Source organism: Perna viridis, chromosome 14 (assembly GCF_037379345.1).
Source record: "Perna viridis isolate PV_CMFRI_1.1 ecotype Kerala chromosome 14, ASM3737934v1, whole genome shotgun sequence".
NCBI lineage: Eukaryota > Metazoa > Mollusca > Bivalvia > Mytilida > Mytilidae > Perna > Perna viridis.
In genome coordinates this window covers 33,359,872-33,381,935 of record NC_142458.1, presented here as the reverse complement: position 1 = coordinate 33,381,935, position 22,064 = coordinate 33,359,872, and the positions used below count along the sequence as shown (strand labels likewise).

Below are 22,064 nucleotides of genomic sequence, written 5' to 3'. Positions count from 1 at the left end.
CTGACCTGAATCTATCAACTACAGTACACATTAGTAACCTGTATCTATCAACTACAGCAGATACAAGTGACCTGTGACAAACAACTATAGCAGAGATAAGTGACCTGTGACAACCATCTACAACAGATACCAGTGATCTGGCTGTGTCAAACAACTACAGCAGAAATCAGTGACCTGTGACAAACAACTACAACTGATATCAGTGACCTGTGACAAACAAATACAGCAGACACAATTGACCTGTGACAAACAACTACAACAGAAATCAGTGATCTGTGACAAAAAACTACAGCAGAAATCAGTGACTTGCATCTTTCAACTACAGCAGACAACAGTGACCTGTGATAAACAACTACAGCAGAAATCAGTGACGTGTGACAAACAACTACAGCAGATACCAGTGACCTGTGCCAAACAACTTCAGCAGAAATCAGTGACCTGCATCTATCAACTACGGTAGATACCAGTGACTACCATCAAACAATTACAGCAGATATCAGTGACCTGTGTCTAACAATTTTAGCAGAAATCAAAGACCCGCATCTTTCAACAGACACCAGTGACTTACATTTTTTAACTAAAACAGACACCAGTGACCGTCATCTTTCAACTATAGCAGACACTAGTGACCTTCATAACAATCACAGTAGACACCACTGACCAGCATTTATCAACTACAGCAGACACTAACAACTACCCCTGACACCATTTATAAATGTACATCATTTTTGTCGCTAGAATGGGAAGCATCTTGTATGTGCGATCCCTGAAAATTTCCTACCAGTAACTGCTTAAGTCTAAGTTAACTGTGAAAAACTTATAGATTGTTGGCAATAATTTCTTTTCAGGTAATAAGTTACATATTACACCAGGAAATAAATAAAGCAGAGCTGGGCTAATATGTGTGATACATGATAAGGACATTTTTGTGGTTTAAAAGATCACTTAAAGGGAAAAAACTAAGCAAACAATTTCTGACAAAAGCAAGTGTGTGTCAATCAATTCATACAGTTTTACAAAATAAAACTCTCAAATCATTTCTTAGTTATTATAAGACGTTTTGATCACAGGGAGGTCATATGATGTCAAAACACAAAAGACAATGCTAAAAAACTTTCAACTTTCTTTAATCACCTGAAGGTGGTGATGGAGGTGTTGGTTTCTCTTCCTCTGCGACCTTTGGCTTTTCTTCAACTTTGACCTTTGGTGCTTCCTTTTCCTTTTCAACCTTGACCTCAGCCTCGCTTTCACTCTTTGTACTTTCTGACTTTTTCCTGTTTCTCAGAGCAGACATTGGGTCCATTCCACCAAACATGGACACACCACCAATGGGTTTTTTCTTTGGTGGTGATGTTGCCATGGTTTCCTGTGACGATAAATATAAATAGCATTTTAATAAAAAAAAATTACAGTACATTTATATAAATATTAAGGATAACATCAGGTGGGATAAAATTTAATCACCAAGGATGTGAAACCTATCACTGGAATTTTTGTTGTATTTATAATGTTAAATTCTGCATTTGGGTAACACATATATATTTAAGTACCGACTAGAGATCTGAGTGAGCCAGAATAAAAACTGAGGACCAATAAAACTTTTTTCACTCCATTTCTACATTGAAAAAAAGCAACTGGTCATAAACATACTGTGATACTGAAAATGGTTATGATGGTGAATACAATTTGAAAGCATGTTCACAACTTTAACTTCAGATCACAGTTATTTATATTCTGTAATCCAGACAATTAATCAAAAGGGCAATAAATCTTGATGGTAAAAGCAATGAATTTGACTGATATGGTTCAATGTGTTTCCAAAGATACGACAGAACATTATGTTCCTTTTTTATAATCTAGAAACAAAAAGTGTGCCTATTAACAAAGAAATACTGTAAACTGTAAAAATTTTCGCGACAATTTATTTTTTCACTTTTTTTGTGATAAGACTTGTAATGCAAAAATAAGTCTAGTGTGAATTCTCCTTTAAAAACATCATAATATGAAGTTGGAAAGATGGCAAATTAAAATTGAGCAAAAGTAGATTGATCTAAGAATTACAAAAAAGAGGGTGCAAAAATTTCACAGGTTACAACAAACTTATGGAGATTAGAATATTACACTGTATACTGCAACATGTGGAATAGGAATAACCATTTATTATATATATATTAACCTCACTGGTGTCCTTGACCTCCTCTGTTACTATGACATCAGACTTTTTCTCTTCTACCTACAATACAAAGTTACTAATGTGAAATGTCAATACCTATACTCCTGAATATACAAAACATCTGCAAAACTGACCTGGTCTTCTAAACAAATAAACACAACACCTGTAAAACTGACCTGGTCTTCTACACAAATAAACACAACACCTGTAAAACTGACCAGGTCTTCTACACAAAGAAACACCACACCTGTAAAACTGACCCGGTCTTCTACACAAAGAAACACACCTGTAAAACTGACCCGGTCTTCTACACAAAGAAACACAACACCTGTAAAACTGACCCGGTCTTCTACACAAAGAAACACAACACCTGTAAAACTGACCCGGCCTTCTACACAAATAAACACAACACCTGTAAAACTGACCAGGTCTTCTACACAAAGAAACACCACACCTGTAAAACTGACCCGGTCTTCTACACAAAGAAACACACCTGTAAAACTGACCCGGTCTTCTACACAAAGAAACACAACACCTGTAAAACTGACCCGGTCTTCTACACAAAGAAACACAACACCTGTAAAACTGACCCGGCCTTCTACATAAATAAACACAACACCTGTAAAACTGACCAGGTCTTCTACACAAAGAAACACAACACCTGTAAAACTGACCCGGTCTTCTACACAAAGAAACACAACACCTGTAAAACTGACCCAGTCTTCTACAGAAATAAACACAACACCTGTAAAACTGACCAGGTCTTCTACACAAATAAACACAACACCTGTAAAACTGACCAGGTCTTCTACACAAAGAAACAAAACACCTGTAAAACTCACCACGTCTTCTACAAAAACAACTTTTCCATGATTTACTGCTTGAAACATCATAAGCTCACTATACACAGGAACAATAGCAACACATGTTTTTCGTATGTTTTGAAAACACCAGAAAAACATATGTTTGTCATATGTTTAGGACCACCCGATGAAAAACATTAAAACCAGTGTTCCAGACTTACAATGTATTCATGAAGAACAAGTTGACAAAAATCAAATGGTATCTATGTATTTCCCAAATATATATAGTTTCATGTTGTTTTTTTTTTTAAATCACAAAAACATATATTCACCATACTGGTCCTAAACATATGTTTCCATATGTTTGAAAACATACAAATTTGACCCATGCAGGACCGTAACTGATTATTGCAAATATGCAAACCACTTTCCATTTACATAAAGAATATATATCAATAGTCCCCGAGTCTTGGTGACTCAATAGTCTCTGATTAGTCCAAGTGACTCAATAGTCTCTAAGAAGTCCAGGTTGAGTCAATAGTCTCCTACTCCTGGTGAACCAGTGGTCTCCAGGTTCTGGCAAGTCAATAGTCTCTGAGTTCTGTTAAGTTATAGTCTCTGAGTAGTTTTGTCGAGTCAAAAATCTCCGAGTAGTCCTAGTATGTCAATAGTCTTCAAATCCCCGGGAGTCAAAAGTCTCTGAGTCCTGGTGAGTCAACAGTCTCTGAGTAGTCATGGTGAGTCAATAGTCTCTGTGTAATCCAGGTAAATAGTCCCCAAATCCTGGTGAGCAAAAAGTCTCTGAGTCCTGTAACTTGATAGTCTCAATACCCTGGTGACTTAAAAGTCTCTGATTTCTGAGTAGTCCTGGTGAGTTAATAGTCTCTGAGTAGTCCTAGTAAGTCAATAGTCTTTGAGTAGTCCTGGTGAGTTAATAGTCTCTGGGTAGTCCTTGTGACTCAACAGTCTTCAAATCCAGGAGCGTCAATAGTCTGTGAGTCCTGATGACTAAGTAGTCTCCAAATCCAGGTGCGTCAATAGTCTGTGAGTCCTGATGACTAAGTAGTCTCCAAATCCTGGTGCGTCAATAGTCTGTGAGTCCTGATGACTAAGTAGTCTCCAAATCCTGGTGAGTTAATAGTCAAATAGTGGAAACTCTCATGATCTTTTCTTATAATACTTATCTTTTATATCATAAATAATAAGTCAAACTTTCAAGAAGATTAACTGAAAATGAACCCTTTATTCCAATTATACACAAATTAAACCTATTCTCATCAATAGACAGATTTGATATTTCATACACCTTGAAATTTTATCAATAAATATCTTCCAAGTTTCACCTTCAAAGTATTTGTCTATAAATAAACTGTAAACAAAACAGATTCTAACAACAGAGATCCAATTCATATCTCTTATTTTATCAATTCCTGTATGTAAACTTTACATAAACAATTGTCTATCTTTATTTCACAGAATAATGATGTAATTCAAGTTTTAATATAAAACATTCATGTTTTTGCCTGCATCATCCTCTCTTAGAGATGTTAGACAATTGTAAATTAAAGTTCTCATAGTAAACTACAAACTAAAGGCATAATCTAAGAATACTTAACAAGCCATTCACATGTAATGTACTTGTGAATTAACAAACCATTCACATGTAAAATACTTGTGAATTTACAAGCCATTCACATGTAATGTACTTGTGAATTAACAAGCCATTCAAATGTAAAGTACTTGTAAATTAACAAGCCATTCAGATGTAATGTACTTGTGAAGTAACAAGCCATTCACATGTAAAGTACTTGTGAATTAACATGTCATTCACATGTAAATTACCTGTGAATTTACAAGTCATTCACATGTAATGTACTTGTGAATTAACAAGCCATTCAAATGTACAGTACTTGTAAATTAACAAGGCCATTCACATGTAATGTACTTGTGAAGTAACAAGCCATTCACATGTAAAGTACTTGTGAATTAACAAGCCATTCACATGTAAAGTACTTGTGAATTAACATGCCATTCACATGTAAAGTACCTGTGAATTAACAAGCCATTCACATGTAATGTACTTGTTAATTATCAAGCCATTCACATGTAAAGTATTATGACTATACAATGATAAGGCAAAACACTTGTTATTCAAAATGATTGATTGGTCCATAGAGTGACAGATTGACATTTTGGTTGCTATCATTTGCTTAGTCTCCTGCTGGTACAGTCTTAGGCTCAAAATACTGTGAGCATCTTCCAGAAAAGAATTATCTGTTCTTCAAGTGGATTAAAATCATGTTAAACCTCCTGACCTGACATTAAATACTGTCTATCATCCACATCTACATGTACATCCCAAACTTCCTTTATATTTTTATAAAAATCCATTGAACAGATTAGGAGGAGTAGTACTAGTGATCATATGAGATTTTAACATGTAGAACCCATAAGTCTGATTTTTACATGCATCAGACAACAATTATTGGCCTTCTTGATATACTTCACATGATATGGGTTTAACCTGCCTTTATAGTTTCACTAAAATCAATGGTGCAATTTCAAAAGGATCTGCTCTTACTTGTATATATGTTGATGAGCTACAGGGGCAAATCCAGGCACTTGAAAAGGAGTTTTCCTATAAAATAGAGGGGGTGACCTACTACACCCCACTTGATCCACCAAAGCATGAGCTACCAAACAGAAGCATCCTGATCACTATATATCATTAAGGAAAGGGCTATAATAAAAATGTAAGCAAACCTGGAGTAGGTCTATAAATGTCCTTCCCACTTATTATGATTACAGTATTTTACAATGTCACTGTAAAAGAACTTGAATAATTGTTGAAGATTTAAGTAGACATAAAAGACAAGCATCCTGTAATGTTAACTTTCCAAATATACTTTACATAAAATATCTCAAATTAAACAGGTCAAGTTCAATTTAGTTTTAAGCTTCAAACATCACCTAAAATTAAAATGTAAATGAATATGTAAACAGATTAAGACATTTCCCTTCGCTAAAATAGAGTGAACACTATACCTGCTGAAAGAATCCTTTCCAATAATAGCTTCACACAAATCAGTTACATGTTCTAATTACTGATATAATGATTAACACAGTCCAGCTATGGATGTGTACCACGAGTGCTACTACTTGTTGTTTATATTACTGATTAGACTATCTGGGAACATTACTATAGAGGATGTTATGCTGTAGAGTAATATAATCCCAGATGTTACTTCTGTTTATTGATGATGGTAGGTTGTAAGACAAGGGATGTACATTTTGGCTTGGACAGGATATCAGTCATACGGCTAGGTGAATAACTGAGGACGACAAATATCCACCTCAGGCTTATTATTGACAGAATATGCTTAGATCTAAAAACTTATTCAGATTTTTTTTTTAAATCGACATAACAGCTAATAGCTGCTGTGATGAAAGATACAAAATTAGAATTATATTGTATCTATGACAGATATCTGAAAATCTGACTAATCTTGCTTATAGTTTCAGAAGCACTGACTGGTTGGAGTAAATCTATAATCAATAGTCCATACCATTTTTTCAAACATGCCACAGAATCAGCTGATTGAGATAAAAGTTCATTAGCAGTCAGCTATATGTGTTTTATTATTATGAGAAAAGCACCAGGAGTCATTCATTAATTGTAATTTATCACTGGGAAGGATCCAAACATTTGAGAATCTTTATCTTCCCCCAACTAAATCTACAATACTGACTAAATAGTATTAGTTTCTTTTCTGTTACTATATTCATAAACAAATTATTTGCCATCTTCAGAGTTAAGTGGAAAGTCACGATTCTCCAAAACATCAGTAGCACTTCAATTATATGATTTAATTGAACAGTTCAAGTAGATTTAACACTATACTATAAAGAAATAGAGGCAGATTAGACTTCAAGATTATTTTTTACGCCATATAACTGAGGATTTCCTCTTCGGTCCCCTTAATCATCAAAACATCTGCATTTGTGATCATAAAACAACTGACTATTACATATCTAATGCATAATGTATAGATTTTTATCTTCTTGTTTTATTGACACAAAGGTCAAAGGTTGTTTCTAAGGAAGCTTATAATGATTTCCATGGCATGTGCATTTGAGAATCTACTTAAATCAGGCTAAGAAAATATACATTTGTTTTAAAGTATGTGTCTAAACTTCTTTACAGTAACAGTTTCAATTTACGACTACTTCATACATAGCTATATATATAGGTCAAACTAAATAAAAATCTTCTTTGGTATACCTAACACATAGTTTGTTAAACCTTACAAGCTTTAAAAAACAGACTTTTAGAATGTATAAATAAATTTAACAGCAAATAATCTTTCTCAAGACAGAGCTTAATACAACTGCAAAGGTTGAATCCAAAATTGCCCAGAATCTGAGTGATCCCATTATGGCCCCTTATTCCCGAATGGTTCATCACAACCTCAAAAATCCATCCAAATCTTGCTTTGGGGGTGTAGTGTCTTGTGATACAATTTTGAAGAGATCCCTTTCCTTTCACTCAAGTCATCATCTAGAAATCAGAAAAAATTAAGTGTTTCTGACCCCTTTGTGGCCTCTACTTACTAGCAACAACCCCAAAGAATAATCCCACTCTTTGTTTTTGGTATGACACCTTGTAGTAGAATTCAAAAGATATCTATTCACTTTTGCTCATGTTAGTGTCAGAACATCAGGAAAATTCAGGTTTCTGGACTCTTATTTTTAATTGATTCAAATCACGACCCACAAAAAATATACCTAGCTTCCTTTGGTTGTATGGCATTCAGTAATACAATTTCAAAGAGATCCAAAGTGAAGTAATTGTCTTTTGGCATCATGAAAATTATTGTTTCTCTTACATACAATTCCTAAACAGTTCAAGTCAATGCCAATCTGAACTTTATGGTATAGAATATTGTGGAACAATATCATCAATATTCTTCTCCTTTACTAGATTTACATAATTAAATTGTGTGAAATATGTATAATAAAAAAAATCTAAATCCCTTGAGCAGTTTAGGAGGAGTTTTACTCAAGAGGTTTTATCAAGTAAAACAATTAATTTGGATTATCTCCCTTGTGAGTCCTCAAAGACCCAACTTTCTTAATAAATTTCATCAAAGTCCCTTAAGTGGTTTAAAAAGGAATTCCACATCAAAAGAGATATGGACAAATGGTAAAATTTACAGATAAAATTATTGGGTGATTCCAATAAACACCCTAACTTGTGTTTGCAGGGGGTATAATGAATAATAGGTATGTAATTTATACAAGTTTGATTAAATATATTTTTATGGCCACTTTTGAACTATAATTCCTAAACAGTCGCAGACACATTCCAGGACATCTAACCCAACATTCCTTTGTTAAAGTTTGATACAGATCAATAACTAACTAACATGGATTAATAAAGACATAAACAGAACTAGAAATACTAAAGGGAAGCTCACAAAGAGAATACTCCTAACTACAATTGCAGTTAAAGTTCATTTATCTTCCCTCTCTCTGACAGTAACTATAATCCTTTATGCACATCTACATATAATGTCAAACCTTGCTATAAAATTTCACACAAATTCCATGTGAGGGTTTAAAGGAGTTGCCCTTATGAATTTTTAACATGTAAATGTCTGAAGATGGATATTCTTCCTTTTGAGTACTCTGAATGTAATGATATTCCTCCATCCACAAATGATTTCCAAGTTGGTCCCTTGCACGATTGGAAATTAGAAATTAGAATGTTTAATGAATGATTTAACATATTTAATCACATGTATAAGCATATTATCTTTTATAATTGAAAATTTGATGTCCTGAATTGGCAAATCTGTAAATTTTCTATCAAATACGACAAAAAAAAAAGGCATGTTTTTAAACATTTTTGCAATCTTTTAGTGCCTTCGCCAGCTTAACCTAAAGTTATTGTTTATAATTTCTACATGCCACTTAAAAAATGATAGGTATCCAGATCAGTTGAGTGACCCCCCTGGGTTTTATTGGTGGAGAAAGATCAGTTGAGTTACCCTTGGGTCTTATTGGTGTATCCAGATCAGTTGAGTTATCCCTGGGTTTTATTGGTGGAGACAGATCAGTTGAGTTACCCCTGGGTCTTATTGGTGAAGACAGATCAGTTGAGTTACCCCTGGGTTTTATTGGTGGAGACAGATCAGTTGAGTTATCCCTGGGTCTTATTGGTGGAGACAGATCAGTTGAGTTATCCCTGGGTCTTATTGGTGGAGACAGATCAGTTGAGTTACCCCTGGGTCTTATTGGTGAAGACAGATCAGTTGAGTTACCCTTGGGTCTTATTGGTGAAGACAGATCAGTTGAGTTATCCCTGGGTCTTATTGGTGGAGACAGATCAGTTGTGTTATCCCTTAGTCTTATTGGTGGATACCTTTGAACAACATTAGCAGATAAGATTGGTATTTCCCCCAGTTAATTTTTGCAGATTTCAGGCTTCCATAAAACTGAAAATTGATAAATTATTGAAAATTTAAAACCATATTGAACAAAATTAATCATCCATTCAACAGTGCATATCTCATTCTTGTCATTTACTTCAAACTGATTTTTTTTCTGTAAAACTCTTTCATGAAAAGAACAACCAGCTCAGTAAAAAACAAAACACACTTAAACAATATGTCCCTAACTGGAAGGTGAAACAAAATCATGATAGTATATTAAGCATGAAAATAAATTTTGCAACTTTTGAAAAGATAAACCTTTGTCAGATTTTTTTTTTACATCTATCAAGTGTTTGTGATTGTCCATTGTTCAGATATGCCAACCACCTCCTTTTATCTACAACAACAAAGTAAATCAACCACCTTGTTTTATCTACAACAACCAAATAAAACATACAATGTATGTATTTTGGGCAACTACTAAAATTACATCCAATTAGTACATTTATAAATCAAAAAAAGACTTCTTGTATTTAACAATTTAAGTAAGAATCTGTACTTTTAAGAAAAAAAAAAAACCCAAAAGTTTTGTTTATTTTTCTAACAGGCTTAAAGTAATGAGTGAAAAATGTTATGTCCCAGTACGATATAGAATCATTTTAAAAGACCATTACTTTGTCCATGACTATAGTGCTTAAACTTGAACGAAATAAAAATAAACATATTTTTCCTTCTCCTATTTAGGCCCCTTTTATTACATGATCAAAGTAAACACAGAAAACCATTTAGATAAGTATATCATGTATATATGAAAGGTCTATTCCAAAGGTTTTAAAACAGAACCTATCAGAATTGGTCAAAAATTGTAATTTTTTACTATTACTAAATTTTACAAGAATGCACACTGGTCCATAATCTGTGACAACATCAGCAATCAATCACAATCTTTCATTTGTGATGAGAGACCTTGTGCTTAAATTTCATACTCAAGTTACACATGAAAACAATGTGTGTACAGAGGAGAATGGCACCAGAGCCTAACCAGTAAAGATATAACAAATTTCTGCAGCGGTATAAGAACCAGAGGTTAAGTCATCCATCAGTGTCATCCAAAGGAACTAAATGATGTCAACAAATAATTGAAGAGGACTCCATTTCATCACTGTTTTACCTGGGGATGGCCATTTATATCTTACTCCTTACTAACGCTTGGGGTAAAATAAGGTAACCTATATGGCTTTATATATGATTGACATTAGTCATATTTTTATCACTGTTTTACCACAGCTTTTGTGATTTTCACTCTAAACTTCTTTGAAGCATGTCAGATTAGAATAGACAGTATACACTTTTGTCCCTCTATTCATCAAGTCCACAAATTTAGTTACCATTGATAAAATATGTGCAGAAAAATATACTATATTTATTGCCATATCATATTGATGCAATTTTAAGCAGCCATGTTTATGTTACTGTCATCAACATATATTTTGGTTTATACACAATGGCAAAAATATAGCAAATCAAGCAGTTGTTGAGGTTTTAACATGGTATGTTAAAGTTGTGTTATCTCCCTTTGCATGCCTTGGCCAAAGATTATCTTACTTAGTATATTAATAGGTTCAACAGGTAGACACATGTCAATGCAATTTACAATGTTATATAAAGCCATTAGACCAATACTGTTTTTGAATTCTGACATGACCAGGGTTTTGCATAAATTTTGCTGGAACCAGCCAAAAACAGCTATAAACAGGTCAAAACTTAAAAATGATGCATACAGTTGTAAATTTAAAACTCAGTAATAACAGGCCAAAAGTATACTTGGACCATGGAATTTAGCCTCTGGTCGTTTCTTAGGGAAAACCCTTTGAGGACACCAAAAAAAAAAATTGAAAATTACTGAAGTCTATGGATATTGTTGTTTTTCATCTCATAAAAACCAAAGGCTTTGTTTTGGTTTTACTATTACCATGATGACAGTAATAAAAGTTACAAATACTCATCAACTAAAGGTTCTATTTTTCTTTTTGTTTTGGGGCACCCAGGACAAATTGAGTTATTGTTTTAGAGTTAAATGACACTAAGATGTAATTTGAGCATGATATTCCCGCAGATGAAAACTTTTAGAATAATTATATTATCTCCCTTGCACTGAACATTTGACAATTAAAGTATTGTAATCATACATTGTGTTTCCCATATTATTTAAAACTTTTTCCCATGTATGTAGAGACTGAATGTCAATTTTTTCTACTGATTTCTGAAGTATTGAATGTAATTAATAGTTAAACAGTATCCAACTTCACACACATTTCATTCCATTTCACCATTTTCCAAAATTTTTAAACCTGTCCAAAGTTAATTGTCATTTACATTCAAAAACTATTCTAACTGAGTTATCCTATACTGTAATTATATATTCAGCTGAAGAAAATAATTTCCTTGATGAACATAAGATTTTTCAGAAACTAGACACTTTTTTTTTCAACTGAATTTTCCTGCCAATTTTACTTGGTTAAAATCACACCTCTTCACTTCCTGTTCATTAATCATAAAACATTTAAGATAGAATTAAGATTTTGACTGATAAGGGTGTAAAAAAGAAACTTTCTTAACAAATTTGATATTTTTGACACATTGCTGCAAGAATTAAATTCCCTAAATGAGTTTTTTTACTAAACATCTTTCAAGGCCAAAAAGGAGTCCCTCAAATCTTCAGTTGGATTGAAGACTAGATCTTAAGTTTAATGTAATATTATTTAGCTGAATAATTGCCAGAAATATATTTACTGGTTATAAAAGGGGTATTGAATGACATGACAGGAATTAAATTTGGACTATATTTTCGTGTAGAGTTTAGAAATAGTGAAGAAGTTCCAGGCATGGACCAGTGACATTTTGATCCTGAAGGATATTTAGTTGTATCAATGAGAAGCCCATACCTTTGTTTTGGATCCAAATATATCAACATCAGGAGTCTGTTCTTCTCCAAACAACAGGTCATCATCCTCAAATAAATTCATTGCTTTCTTACTGCCTCCTGTCTTTGCTGGGACCTACAATTATAAAGGTTAATATAGCAGTGAGGAAGCCTCAGTGTAATAGAGGGTCAATTTATCTATGTCATGAACCAAACGCACCAGTGTAACTTTCAATGCTGAGATTCAAAATAGAGTAACAAGTGGAGGGGGGATAAAATTTTCAATAACATTGGCAACAGGGTAACTGTTAGGCAAATCTCTTGCTAATTCAACTAATCTGTATGACAAAAGAAACAGAAACAGTTTTATCTTAAATAATCCCTACACCATAGTTTCTTGAAGATTAATCTAAACAAAAAAACACCCTTTCTTCATTTTCTTGGGGTGGAGATCATCTCCACACATGTCTAACACTAATTTCTGTGAGAGGATGGGTTTATTTCCAAACACAACCTATCTTGGTATCTTTGGGAGGGGCAGGTTTATCTCCAAACACAATCTACCTTGGTATCTTTGGGAGGGGCAGGTTTTTCTCCAAACACAACCTACCTTGGTATCTTTGGGAGGGACAGGTTGATCTCCAAACACAAACTACCTTGGTATCTTTGGGAGGGGTAAGTTTATTTTCAAACACAACCTACCTTGGTTTCTTTGGGAGGGACAGGTTGATCTCCAAACACAAACTACCTTGGTATCTTTGGGAGGGGTAAGTTTATTTTCAAACACAACCTACCTTGGTATCTTTGAGAGGGGCAGGTTTTTCTCCAAACAGGTCGTCTTCCTCTTCATCATCAAATAAAGAGATCTTTGTCTTGGCAGGGGATGTGGTTTTAACAGGTTCTGGTGTCTTCTCATGTTCCTAAAAATACAACCTGTGCATACTGAATCAAGTATTGCTAATTCTATTTACTGATTAATAATTCTGGTATTATTGCAAAATAATTGAAAATAAATTATAACTCTCATTATTGACTTAACTGTTGAGGTATTTATTTGTTAAAGTTGAAAAAGTAAAAAAAGAATTATGGAAAAAAGACAATACTGCAAAAACTAATGCAACATACATGTACTAAAGTAATATCCCATTGTTAGCTATTTTTTTTATAAATTCTAAAGACAATAAAGAGTTCAATTAACTGACATAAATCACAGGAAATATATATTATAATAAATTATGACCTTTAATTCAAGGTCAACAACACTGATATAAAGATAAGACATAAGTCCATTTTTTTTTAACAATCATCCAGAAACAATGAAATGAGAGTCTGACAAAGAGATCACTAAATACTCCATGGTTTGTTGAGCAGAGGTATAGAAATATTTTTTATATGCTATCAATTTACCTTAACATTACTTTCACTTCTCTTCTTTAAAATGTCAGCTCCACCAAACAATGATACTCCTCCGACTGGCTTCTTCTTCTCACTAAAATACAACAATTGTTTGATAAGGATAAAAGCATATGCAAAAAATATTCATCCATAAATATTAAGATTAATTCAAACACCTAATTTACCAATTTACAGTACTTGTGTGTAGATCTAAGCACCTAAATCTTACCAAAGAAATTAAATTGTCTCACCAGTATATTATGAAAATGTTTTAAGTAAAAACAGTGCTAAAAATTACTGCACTTGGCCACATTTGGTCAGGAGCTGTAGAAATTTGAAAATGATATAGTACAAATCTATAAGTAATTCTGGGAACATTCCTGCAAATAAAAGTATCTAATTTTTACCAAAACCATTCTAAGTCATTAAAATATTTTTGAAAGGACTAGCATTAAAATTTACTTCTCCAACCCAAAGTTAACAATTTGTCAAGGACAAAACACATACATTGGGTTCAGTTCAACCAAGGTGTAACTTAATATATGCTTAATGATTCATACCTGTCCTTGGGTTTGGATGGTACCCCAAACATATCGTCATCATCATCATCAAACAGAGAACCAGCTCTTGGTTTAGAATCTGCTTTCTGGAAAACAAGATAAACTAGTACTGTTACCAATTAAACATGCTAAAGAATGCACTGTTTAGCATTTCATGACGTTTTTAGACTGCAGCTGAATCTTTCATCTTTTTTCTCCTACATGTATTTCCAACTATCCATTATCATGCACTTCTCAGTTTACATGTATGATCAGATTAAAATCTACTTAAAACAATACTAGAGTAAAGACTATAAACAAAACCCTGAGACACAGCCCAATTCTTTAACATTGAACCAAATATTGTATTTTTGTAAGGCATCAATTGTTCTCTAACTGGTAGGTATGTGCCCATACAGTAATAAATGGTTCATGCCCACACAGTAATCAATGGTTCATGCCAACACAGTGTTAAATGGTTCATGCCCACACAGTGTTAAATGGTTCATGCCCACACAGTAATCAATGGTTCATGCCAACACAATAATAAGTTGTTCGTGCCAACATAGCAATAAATAGTTCATGCCCACACAGTAATAAATGGTTTTTGTCCACAGTAATAAATGGTTCATGGCCACACAGTAATAAATGGTTTGTGCCACACAGTCATCAATGGTTTGTGCCCACAGTAATAAATGGTTCATGCCCACATAGTAATAAATGGTTTGTGCCCACAGTAATAAATGGTTTGTGCCCACACAGTAACAAATGGTTCATGACCACACAGTATTAAAAAGTTCATGCCCACACAGTAATAACTGGTTTCTGCCACAGAGTCATCCATGCTTTGTGCCCACAGTAATAAATAATTCATGCCCACATAGTAATAAATGGTTTGTGCCCACTGTAATGAATGGTTCATGCCCACACAGTAATAAATGGTTTGTGCCCACACAGTAACAAATGGTTCATGACCACACAGTACTCAATGGTTCATGCCCACACAGTAATAAGTTGTTTATACCCACACAGTAATCAATGGTTTGTGCCCACAGTAATAAATGGTTCAGGCCTACACAGTAATACATGGTTTGTGCCACAGAGTCATCAATGGTTTGTACCCACAGTAATAAATGGTTTGTGCCCACACAGTAACAAATGGTTCATGACCACACAGTATTAAAAAGTTCATGCCCACACAGTAATAATTGGTTTCTGCCACAGAGTCATCCATGCTTTGTGCCCACGGTAATAAATAATTCATGCCCACATAGTAGTAAATGGTTTGTGCCCACTGTAATAAATGGTTCATGCACACACAGTAATAAATGGTTTGTGCCCACAGTAATAAATGGTTTGTGCCCACACAGTAACAAATGGTTCATGACCACACAGTATAAAATGGTTCATGCCCACACAGTAATCAGTGGCTTGTACCCACAGTAATCAATGGTTCATGCCCACACAGTAATCAGTGGCTTGTACCCACAGTAATCAATGGTTCATGCCCACACAGTCATAAGTTATTCATGCCCACACAGTAATCAATGGTTTGTGCCCACAGTAATAAATGGTTTGTGCCCACACAGTAACAAATGGTTCATGACCACACAGTATAAAATGGTTCATGCCCACACAGTAATCAGTGGCTTGTACCCACAGTAATCAATGGTTCATGCCCACACAGTAATAAGTTATTCATGCCCACACCGTAATCAATGGTTTGTGCCCACAGTAATAAATGGTTCAGGCCTATACAGTAATACATGGTTTGTGCCACAGAGTCATCAATGGTTTTTGACCCACAGTAATAAATGGTTTGTGCCCACACAGTAATAAATGGTTCATGCGTCAGTTTTGTTTACATGTATTGGGTCTTTATTAAGTTGATTTTTGTTAACATTTCTCATTGTAAAATGAAAGAGATTGATAAGTAGTTTGCATATACTTAGGTTGCAGGGTGCTTATTTTGGCATAATTTAGCAGCATGTCTAAAAACATCAAAATGAATTCATCAAAACATTTACTATGGGCTGTAGTACTTAGTGCACCACTTATAAAATATCAAAATTTTTGCATCAAAACAGCCAACTTTTTACCTTATTTTAATTTTAAATGTTTTTAATGTAAACATTTAGCTACCAATAACATATTTAGCAGTAATTTTTCATTCAATATTTTACTAGCTTTTTATCAAACCTCATATAAATTAGCTAACAGTTAAAATCTGAGAGACATTCGAAAGGAAAGCTATATATCTGATAGAAATACCTTTTTTGGTGCAGATTTGGCAGGAGTTGATTTTGGACCGCCAAACAAATCATCTTCATTGTCATCAGCAAAAAGGGAACTTGCTGGTTTAGCTTTGGACTTACTACAAATAGATTTATAAACTTGATTCTCTTTTACCTTTATCTAATACTCTGTAACACAAGACCTAACAACTACTTCCTTATTTTAGGTTATAACCAATGCTATTCAGGAGGAACACAATCCACAAGACTTGGACAATATTCATAAAATATCCTAAACATTTTTGCCTAGAGTCCTATACATACTAAAAGCACCCCTGTCATTTTCCTTGATGATTCCTTGTATAAATCTACATCAGGACATTAAAGAACTTTTGAGTATTTTTCAGTTTCTATAAAAATCTGACACGAGGAGATTCATGAGTGTTAAAAACTCACCTTTTGTTTCTAACTAAAAAAGCGTTACAGACTGCATTCAATCTTCAATCCACATTTCTAGTCTTGTTTGACATTCAGTTGATGCATTTTCAAGATAAATATTATCTTGAGTGTGTATGAAATTGGCATTTCACAAGAGTTATTGTTCTTGATTTGGATAATTTAGTAGTTTAAAGTAAGAGATAGTCTTCTCAACAATACAGATCTAAATAGAGAAAGGACTTTTATTATGTTAAAATATTGCATATGTAGACCAGAAAAGGCATCTTTTGTTCAGTGGGTTTTTCTGCTCCATGAATCATCTCTACCATAGGCAGTGTCTGAATTTTATATGGACTGGTACTTAAATGATTCTTTGAAATGAATATCCTCATTAAATGCTTATTTTCTAATGACAACACACAAGGAAGATGAAATTCCAAATTTACCCACCTGTCAGCACGAGGTTTAGATGGGGTAGAAAACAGATCATCATCATCAGCATCATCATCAAATAAGCTATTTTTAGATGAGCTCCTCCCCTCTTTCTTCAGTTTATCCACCTGTTTTGAAGATGCTGTAGAGGAGGCTGATGATTTGATGCTAGAAGATCGTGACTTCTCGCCATCAGACCAATCATTGTCTTCCTACAGAGAATAGAGAAAAAGCGGCAATAAAATATACACTAAGGAGACTAGGATATTCATATTTTATATAAGTGTGATTTACTTTTTTCACCTATGAGTGAGATAAAGCATTCAAAGTTTGTGACATCATAAAATATTGGGGTTTTTTTGGCATCTTAAAAATTCAAAGGAATTCTGCAAGCAGTGCATTCTGTTAAGCATCCTTATCACAAAAATTAATTTTTAAATTGAAGAAAAAATCAAACAATATAAAAAAATTCAAGACTAGAAAATCTCAGACACCCTCAAACCTCTGGTAAATATCATCATTGGCTGTCTGAGATTGCCATTAAGGTTTACCTCATCAGAGTCTTGTCTTTGTTTCTTGATAGCAGCAGCCAAAGGATTAGGTCCACTACCAAACATAGAAACTGCCCCTGCTGGAAGCTACAACGGTTTTTAAAAATAGAATAACTACTGCATCACATTAGAAATAAAAATTTAAATAATGATATAAAGCACATTTAAGTGGCTAAGGAAATTATAACCCAGAGGAAACGCTATCAAGTAAACCCAGAGGAAACGCTATCAAGTAAACCCAGAGGAAACGCTATCAAGTAAGGTCAAGTTAACATGGCTCCTAAAGGATCATTCTTCTTGAAATGTTCAGGTCCTGCACATATAATATATATCTGGACAAAATAAGTGGCCAATTCCAAGATTTGAAAAAAAGAGGCACCAACCCATGGCCAGGGCTCAAAATTCTTCCTCAAGAAATACAGGGTTGGAATTGAAATATCTTCACTTGTTTTTTATAATACAATTCTAAATAACCAATTTGCTTGATTGCTTGTTAAACTACATTGCTTACTAGGTAATAAGATTATGATGAATTTTCTATTTCATATGGGGAATGAATGGATTGGCCATTTCTCTTTGAACTGCCTATGGAAAGTGCAATGCTTAAGGCAGACATGCAAAACACTAAATAAGCACCAAAAAACAAGGACTTCTTGTATGCTTTTCAGTAAATCATATAGTCAGAGCCTAAGCAAGAAATTTTCTTGGGTGCCTAATTTGATATTTTACCTTATAAAAAGGCAAATAAAATTTACAGTCCTTACTTTTCATGTCCATAGATACGCTTTACAGCAGATAACTAAGAAATGTCTAGCCTTAAATTTGGCAAGCTTTTATATTCCGATTCCCCAAACCATGTGAAAAGTTTCTGCTTCCTTACCTTCTTCTCTTTAGCCTTCGATTTCAGTGGTTTTTCTTCTTCCTTTTTAGTTGATGCAAACAAATCATCATCTTCTTCCTCGCCAAATAAATCAGATTCTCCACCGGAGGGAGCTGCTGATGATTTCTTAACTTCTATAAGAAAACATTTGTACTTCAAACTGACTTTTCAACCACTTAATTAAAAAGAACATGTGAATTAAGCATATTACTTGTATAAGTCCAGTCTCTTGGACATGGGCAAAACTGAAAATAAAAAAATGCATTTTTGAGTCCATCTGGAATATATCTGACCTAAATTTCAGCTAACAAATTAAGATTCTATGTTTTGTATTGTTATGGTTCATTTTGTAACTTTCTGTATTTATGGATCAATTCTACAGCCCAAAGATTTGAAATTTCCAGAAGAAATACAGAGAAACCTGTTTGAACTGAATCCTTTTTTGGCTCAGGAATTTGTTCACTTAAGAAAGGTATTTATTAAGACATGTTCAAAATGTATTCTAACTGATATGAATTGATTCCTAATTTTAACAGTTTTCCAGTTTATATAGGGTTGGTTTACACTGATTTTACAGTACTGTCTACATACCCTTCTTCACCTCAGCACCTGATGGGAATAGGTCGTCATCATCCTCCTCATCAAACAGTCCCCCTCCACTGGATTTGACAGGAGGAGGTTCTTCTTGTTTCTTCTCCTTCTTTTTTGTTCCTGTATCAGCTGTAAATAAAACAATAGTGTCAAGATGAACATATGCTCACTAATGATATCAATGTAATCTATCTCACAGGAAGTTAATTTGATTGTAGTTTTATGTCTGATGGCAGATATTTCAATCATTGCCAACAAAAATGTGTGATCAATCACACAGTCACTGGTCTGTTCTATTCGAACCCAATGAATCAAGTTTTTTTAAGTGAGAGCTCACAGAAGCAGATAAATAAATGTTCAGTATAAGTCCTTTCATTTTAAATAGGCAAGTTTGTAATGATAATAATTATGGGGTATACAGAAAAAATAATTTGGTCATTGAAATGAGACGTTTTTGTTAGCATTTACTTACCAATAATCAGATCCTAGTGCAACAAAACACAAAAAATTACCAAGTCTAAGAATTTTCCCAACTTCTGGTGAAATCATAAAATTCCAAAATGTTACTGTTACCATAGACGTTTATAAGTGTTTGGTGTTAATAAAATTCAGTGGCACCAGGACAAAGACATTACTTCTTTACCAACCTTTTTTCTTTGGTTCTTCCTTTTTGACCTCATCATCAAAAAGACCTCCCTCCTGTCAAATGAAATAAATAGCTACAGGGAAACTTGCATTTAAGCCTAGATGTTACAAAATAATATTAGGTTATTGCATGAAATTTGCAAAACATTCCTGTAATACCCATTTCATTGTAAAGCCCAGTTAAACAGTTTGTTATCAATGGTGCCATGAATTTGATGCCATAATTAAACCAGTTCAATTCAAGTATTTCTCAACATTTTTATGTTGGAAATGATAAATTTGTCATTGATTTTGTGGAAATCTACACCATAATATAAGAGGTTTAAGAGGTATGAGTCATCTGATTCATCAGAATGTTTGAGAAACAGTCGGCAGGTACTGATTGATATCCAACATTGTTTGTTCAAAGATTTTACCTAGGTTTTAGTATAAAATTAGCCTTTACACTATTGGTTTCTAAATAAGCATCAATAATGAAAATGGATTATAATACAAATCTCTGCATTACATCTTCATCATCATCAAAGAGTCCTTTTTTGGTAGAGAATAGTCCTCCCTTGGAGGCAAAGAAAGAGTCATCCTCATCTTCTTGTATGGAGGTAGGAAACAGGTCATCTTCTGAAATTGTTAAAATATGTATTATGTTACCTGTATATTACCAGAAGATTTTAATCACAGTCACCTGATCAAATCATAACATGGAACCTAAAGGCCCAAATAATTTTGTGTTTCTAGATAATCAAGATATTCAGTGTTTATTCTGATATATTAATTTTACTATGTATGTTCATATTCTATTTCATTATTTGAAGGATGTTGGTTCTTTTCTTTATTTTGGCAATTGTTTGAATGCAGGAAAAACAGCATGTCAGGTACTAATGAGTGGAGAAATAGGGTCACTACAAACACATATCTCTTATTTAATCTTAATGACTTTTAATGGAGTATCATGGTAGTATACTAGTATCATTGTATGGTTAAATAATAGTAATTTTCTTCGTACCATGCATTTTTTTTTTCAATACCATAAAAATGATGGCACATAATTTTGGTAATACAAAGAATTTCATGTAAGAATTTTGAAAGCAAAATGCAATATGTGAAGTGAAACATATTACTTTCATATAAAGCTCTTCTAAAACAATGCCCCCATTCCCACCACAGCAAAGTAACCAACTGGTCAATTTATAAACAGTGTCATTAAACAGGAAATTAACTATCTCAACATGGCATACTTATATAAAGTTGTTTCCGATGCAGTCGGTAAAGTTTCAACGCTCTTCCATGGAAAAGCAAGTCACCTGATCAAAATTCTGTTTCCAAACTGGCTAAATACTGATAAATTAGTGGCTTTCAAAAAAACTGTATCGGAAATTGAAATTGCATGCCATGTGTTATTTCCTGATGAAAATTATAAGTAAAAAGAACAAATTGTACTGCGTCTGCTATCTTTTTTTTTAAAGACAGTACTTTTTTTCAAAATATCAAATGACTGCAATAAGTACTTGCAGACAAGACTAAACAAAATTTAGGAAGGATGAAGACCCAAAAAGAAATGATGAATTGAAGGACAGACACCACGATCAATATACATGTATACCTCCTGCAAAGCAAGGGGTATAATAAAGTTAAACAGTTCATACCATCTTCCCGTTTCTTTGGTTTGGCTTTCTCTTTTTCTTTCTTTTTCTTCTTTTTGTGGCTGCTTTCAGATTCAGAGCTTCTTTCTATATCAAAGTACATAGTGTTACAAAGATTTTTGGGGGGAGGGGGCAGAATTGAAAAAGTGTCTAACTGTAACAAAGGGTTCTTTTTTACAAGGTAATAATTTAATTTATACATGTGGCTAAATGATTGCAGTCAGTTTGTTGATCCAAAGCCACAACATTCAATAAGATAACTTTTCAAATGCACTGAAAATTCTGTTAAATTAACTTTTTCTAGTGATTAAAGAACGTGTGCTCTAGTTTTACAGGGCAAGATTTTCCCTGCCTTTTGTTACCTGTTTTAAGAAATATTCCTGCTT

The 22,064-nt window shown here is 33.6% G+C and overlaps 1 protein-coding gene across 2 annotated transcripts in view; it reads right to left on the bottom strand.

The window, feature by feature from the left end:
* The window catches only part of LOC148599057 (uncharacterized), a 52,682-nt gene that overhangs the window by 14,627 nt on the left and 15,991 nt on the right, over window positions 1-22,064 (bottom strand). For both annotated transcript variants that reach the window (XM_088559931.1, XM_088559932.1), the window contains exons 12-25: window positions 21,682-21,765; window positions 20,547-20,656; window positions 20,041-20,092; window positions 19,394-19,522; window positions 18,803-18,936; window positions 17,923-18,009; window positions 17,390-17,583; window positions 16,539-16,641; window positions 14,289-14,374; window positions 13,741-13,822; window positions 13,128-13,253; window positions 12,356-12,469; window positions 2,177-2,233; window positions 1,135-1,366 (exon numbers count right to left, since the gene is read on the bottom strand). In XM_088559931.1, coding sequence (XP_088416057.1) covers window positions 1,135-1,366; window positions 2,177-2,233; window positions 12,356-12,469; window positions 13,128-13,253; window positions 13,741-13,822; window positions 14,289-14,374; window positions 16,539-16,641; window positions 17,390-17,583; window positions 17,923-18,009; window positions 18,803-18,936; window positions 19,394-19,522; window positions 20,041-20,092; window positions 20,547-20,656; window positions 21,682-21,765 — 1,590 coding nt within the window. The remainder of the gene's footprint in view (window positions 1-1,134; window positions 1,367-2,176; window positions 2,234-12,355; window positions 12,470-13,127; window positions 13,254-13,740; window positions 13,823-14,288; window positions 14,375-16,538; window positions 16,642-17,389; window positions 17,584-17,922; window positions 18,010-18,802; window positions 18,937-19,393; window positions 19,523-20,040; window positions 20,093-20,546; window positions 20,657-21,681; window positions 21,766-22,064) is intronic.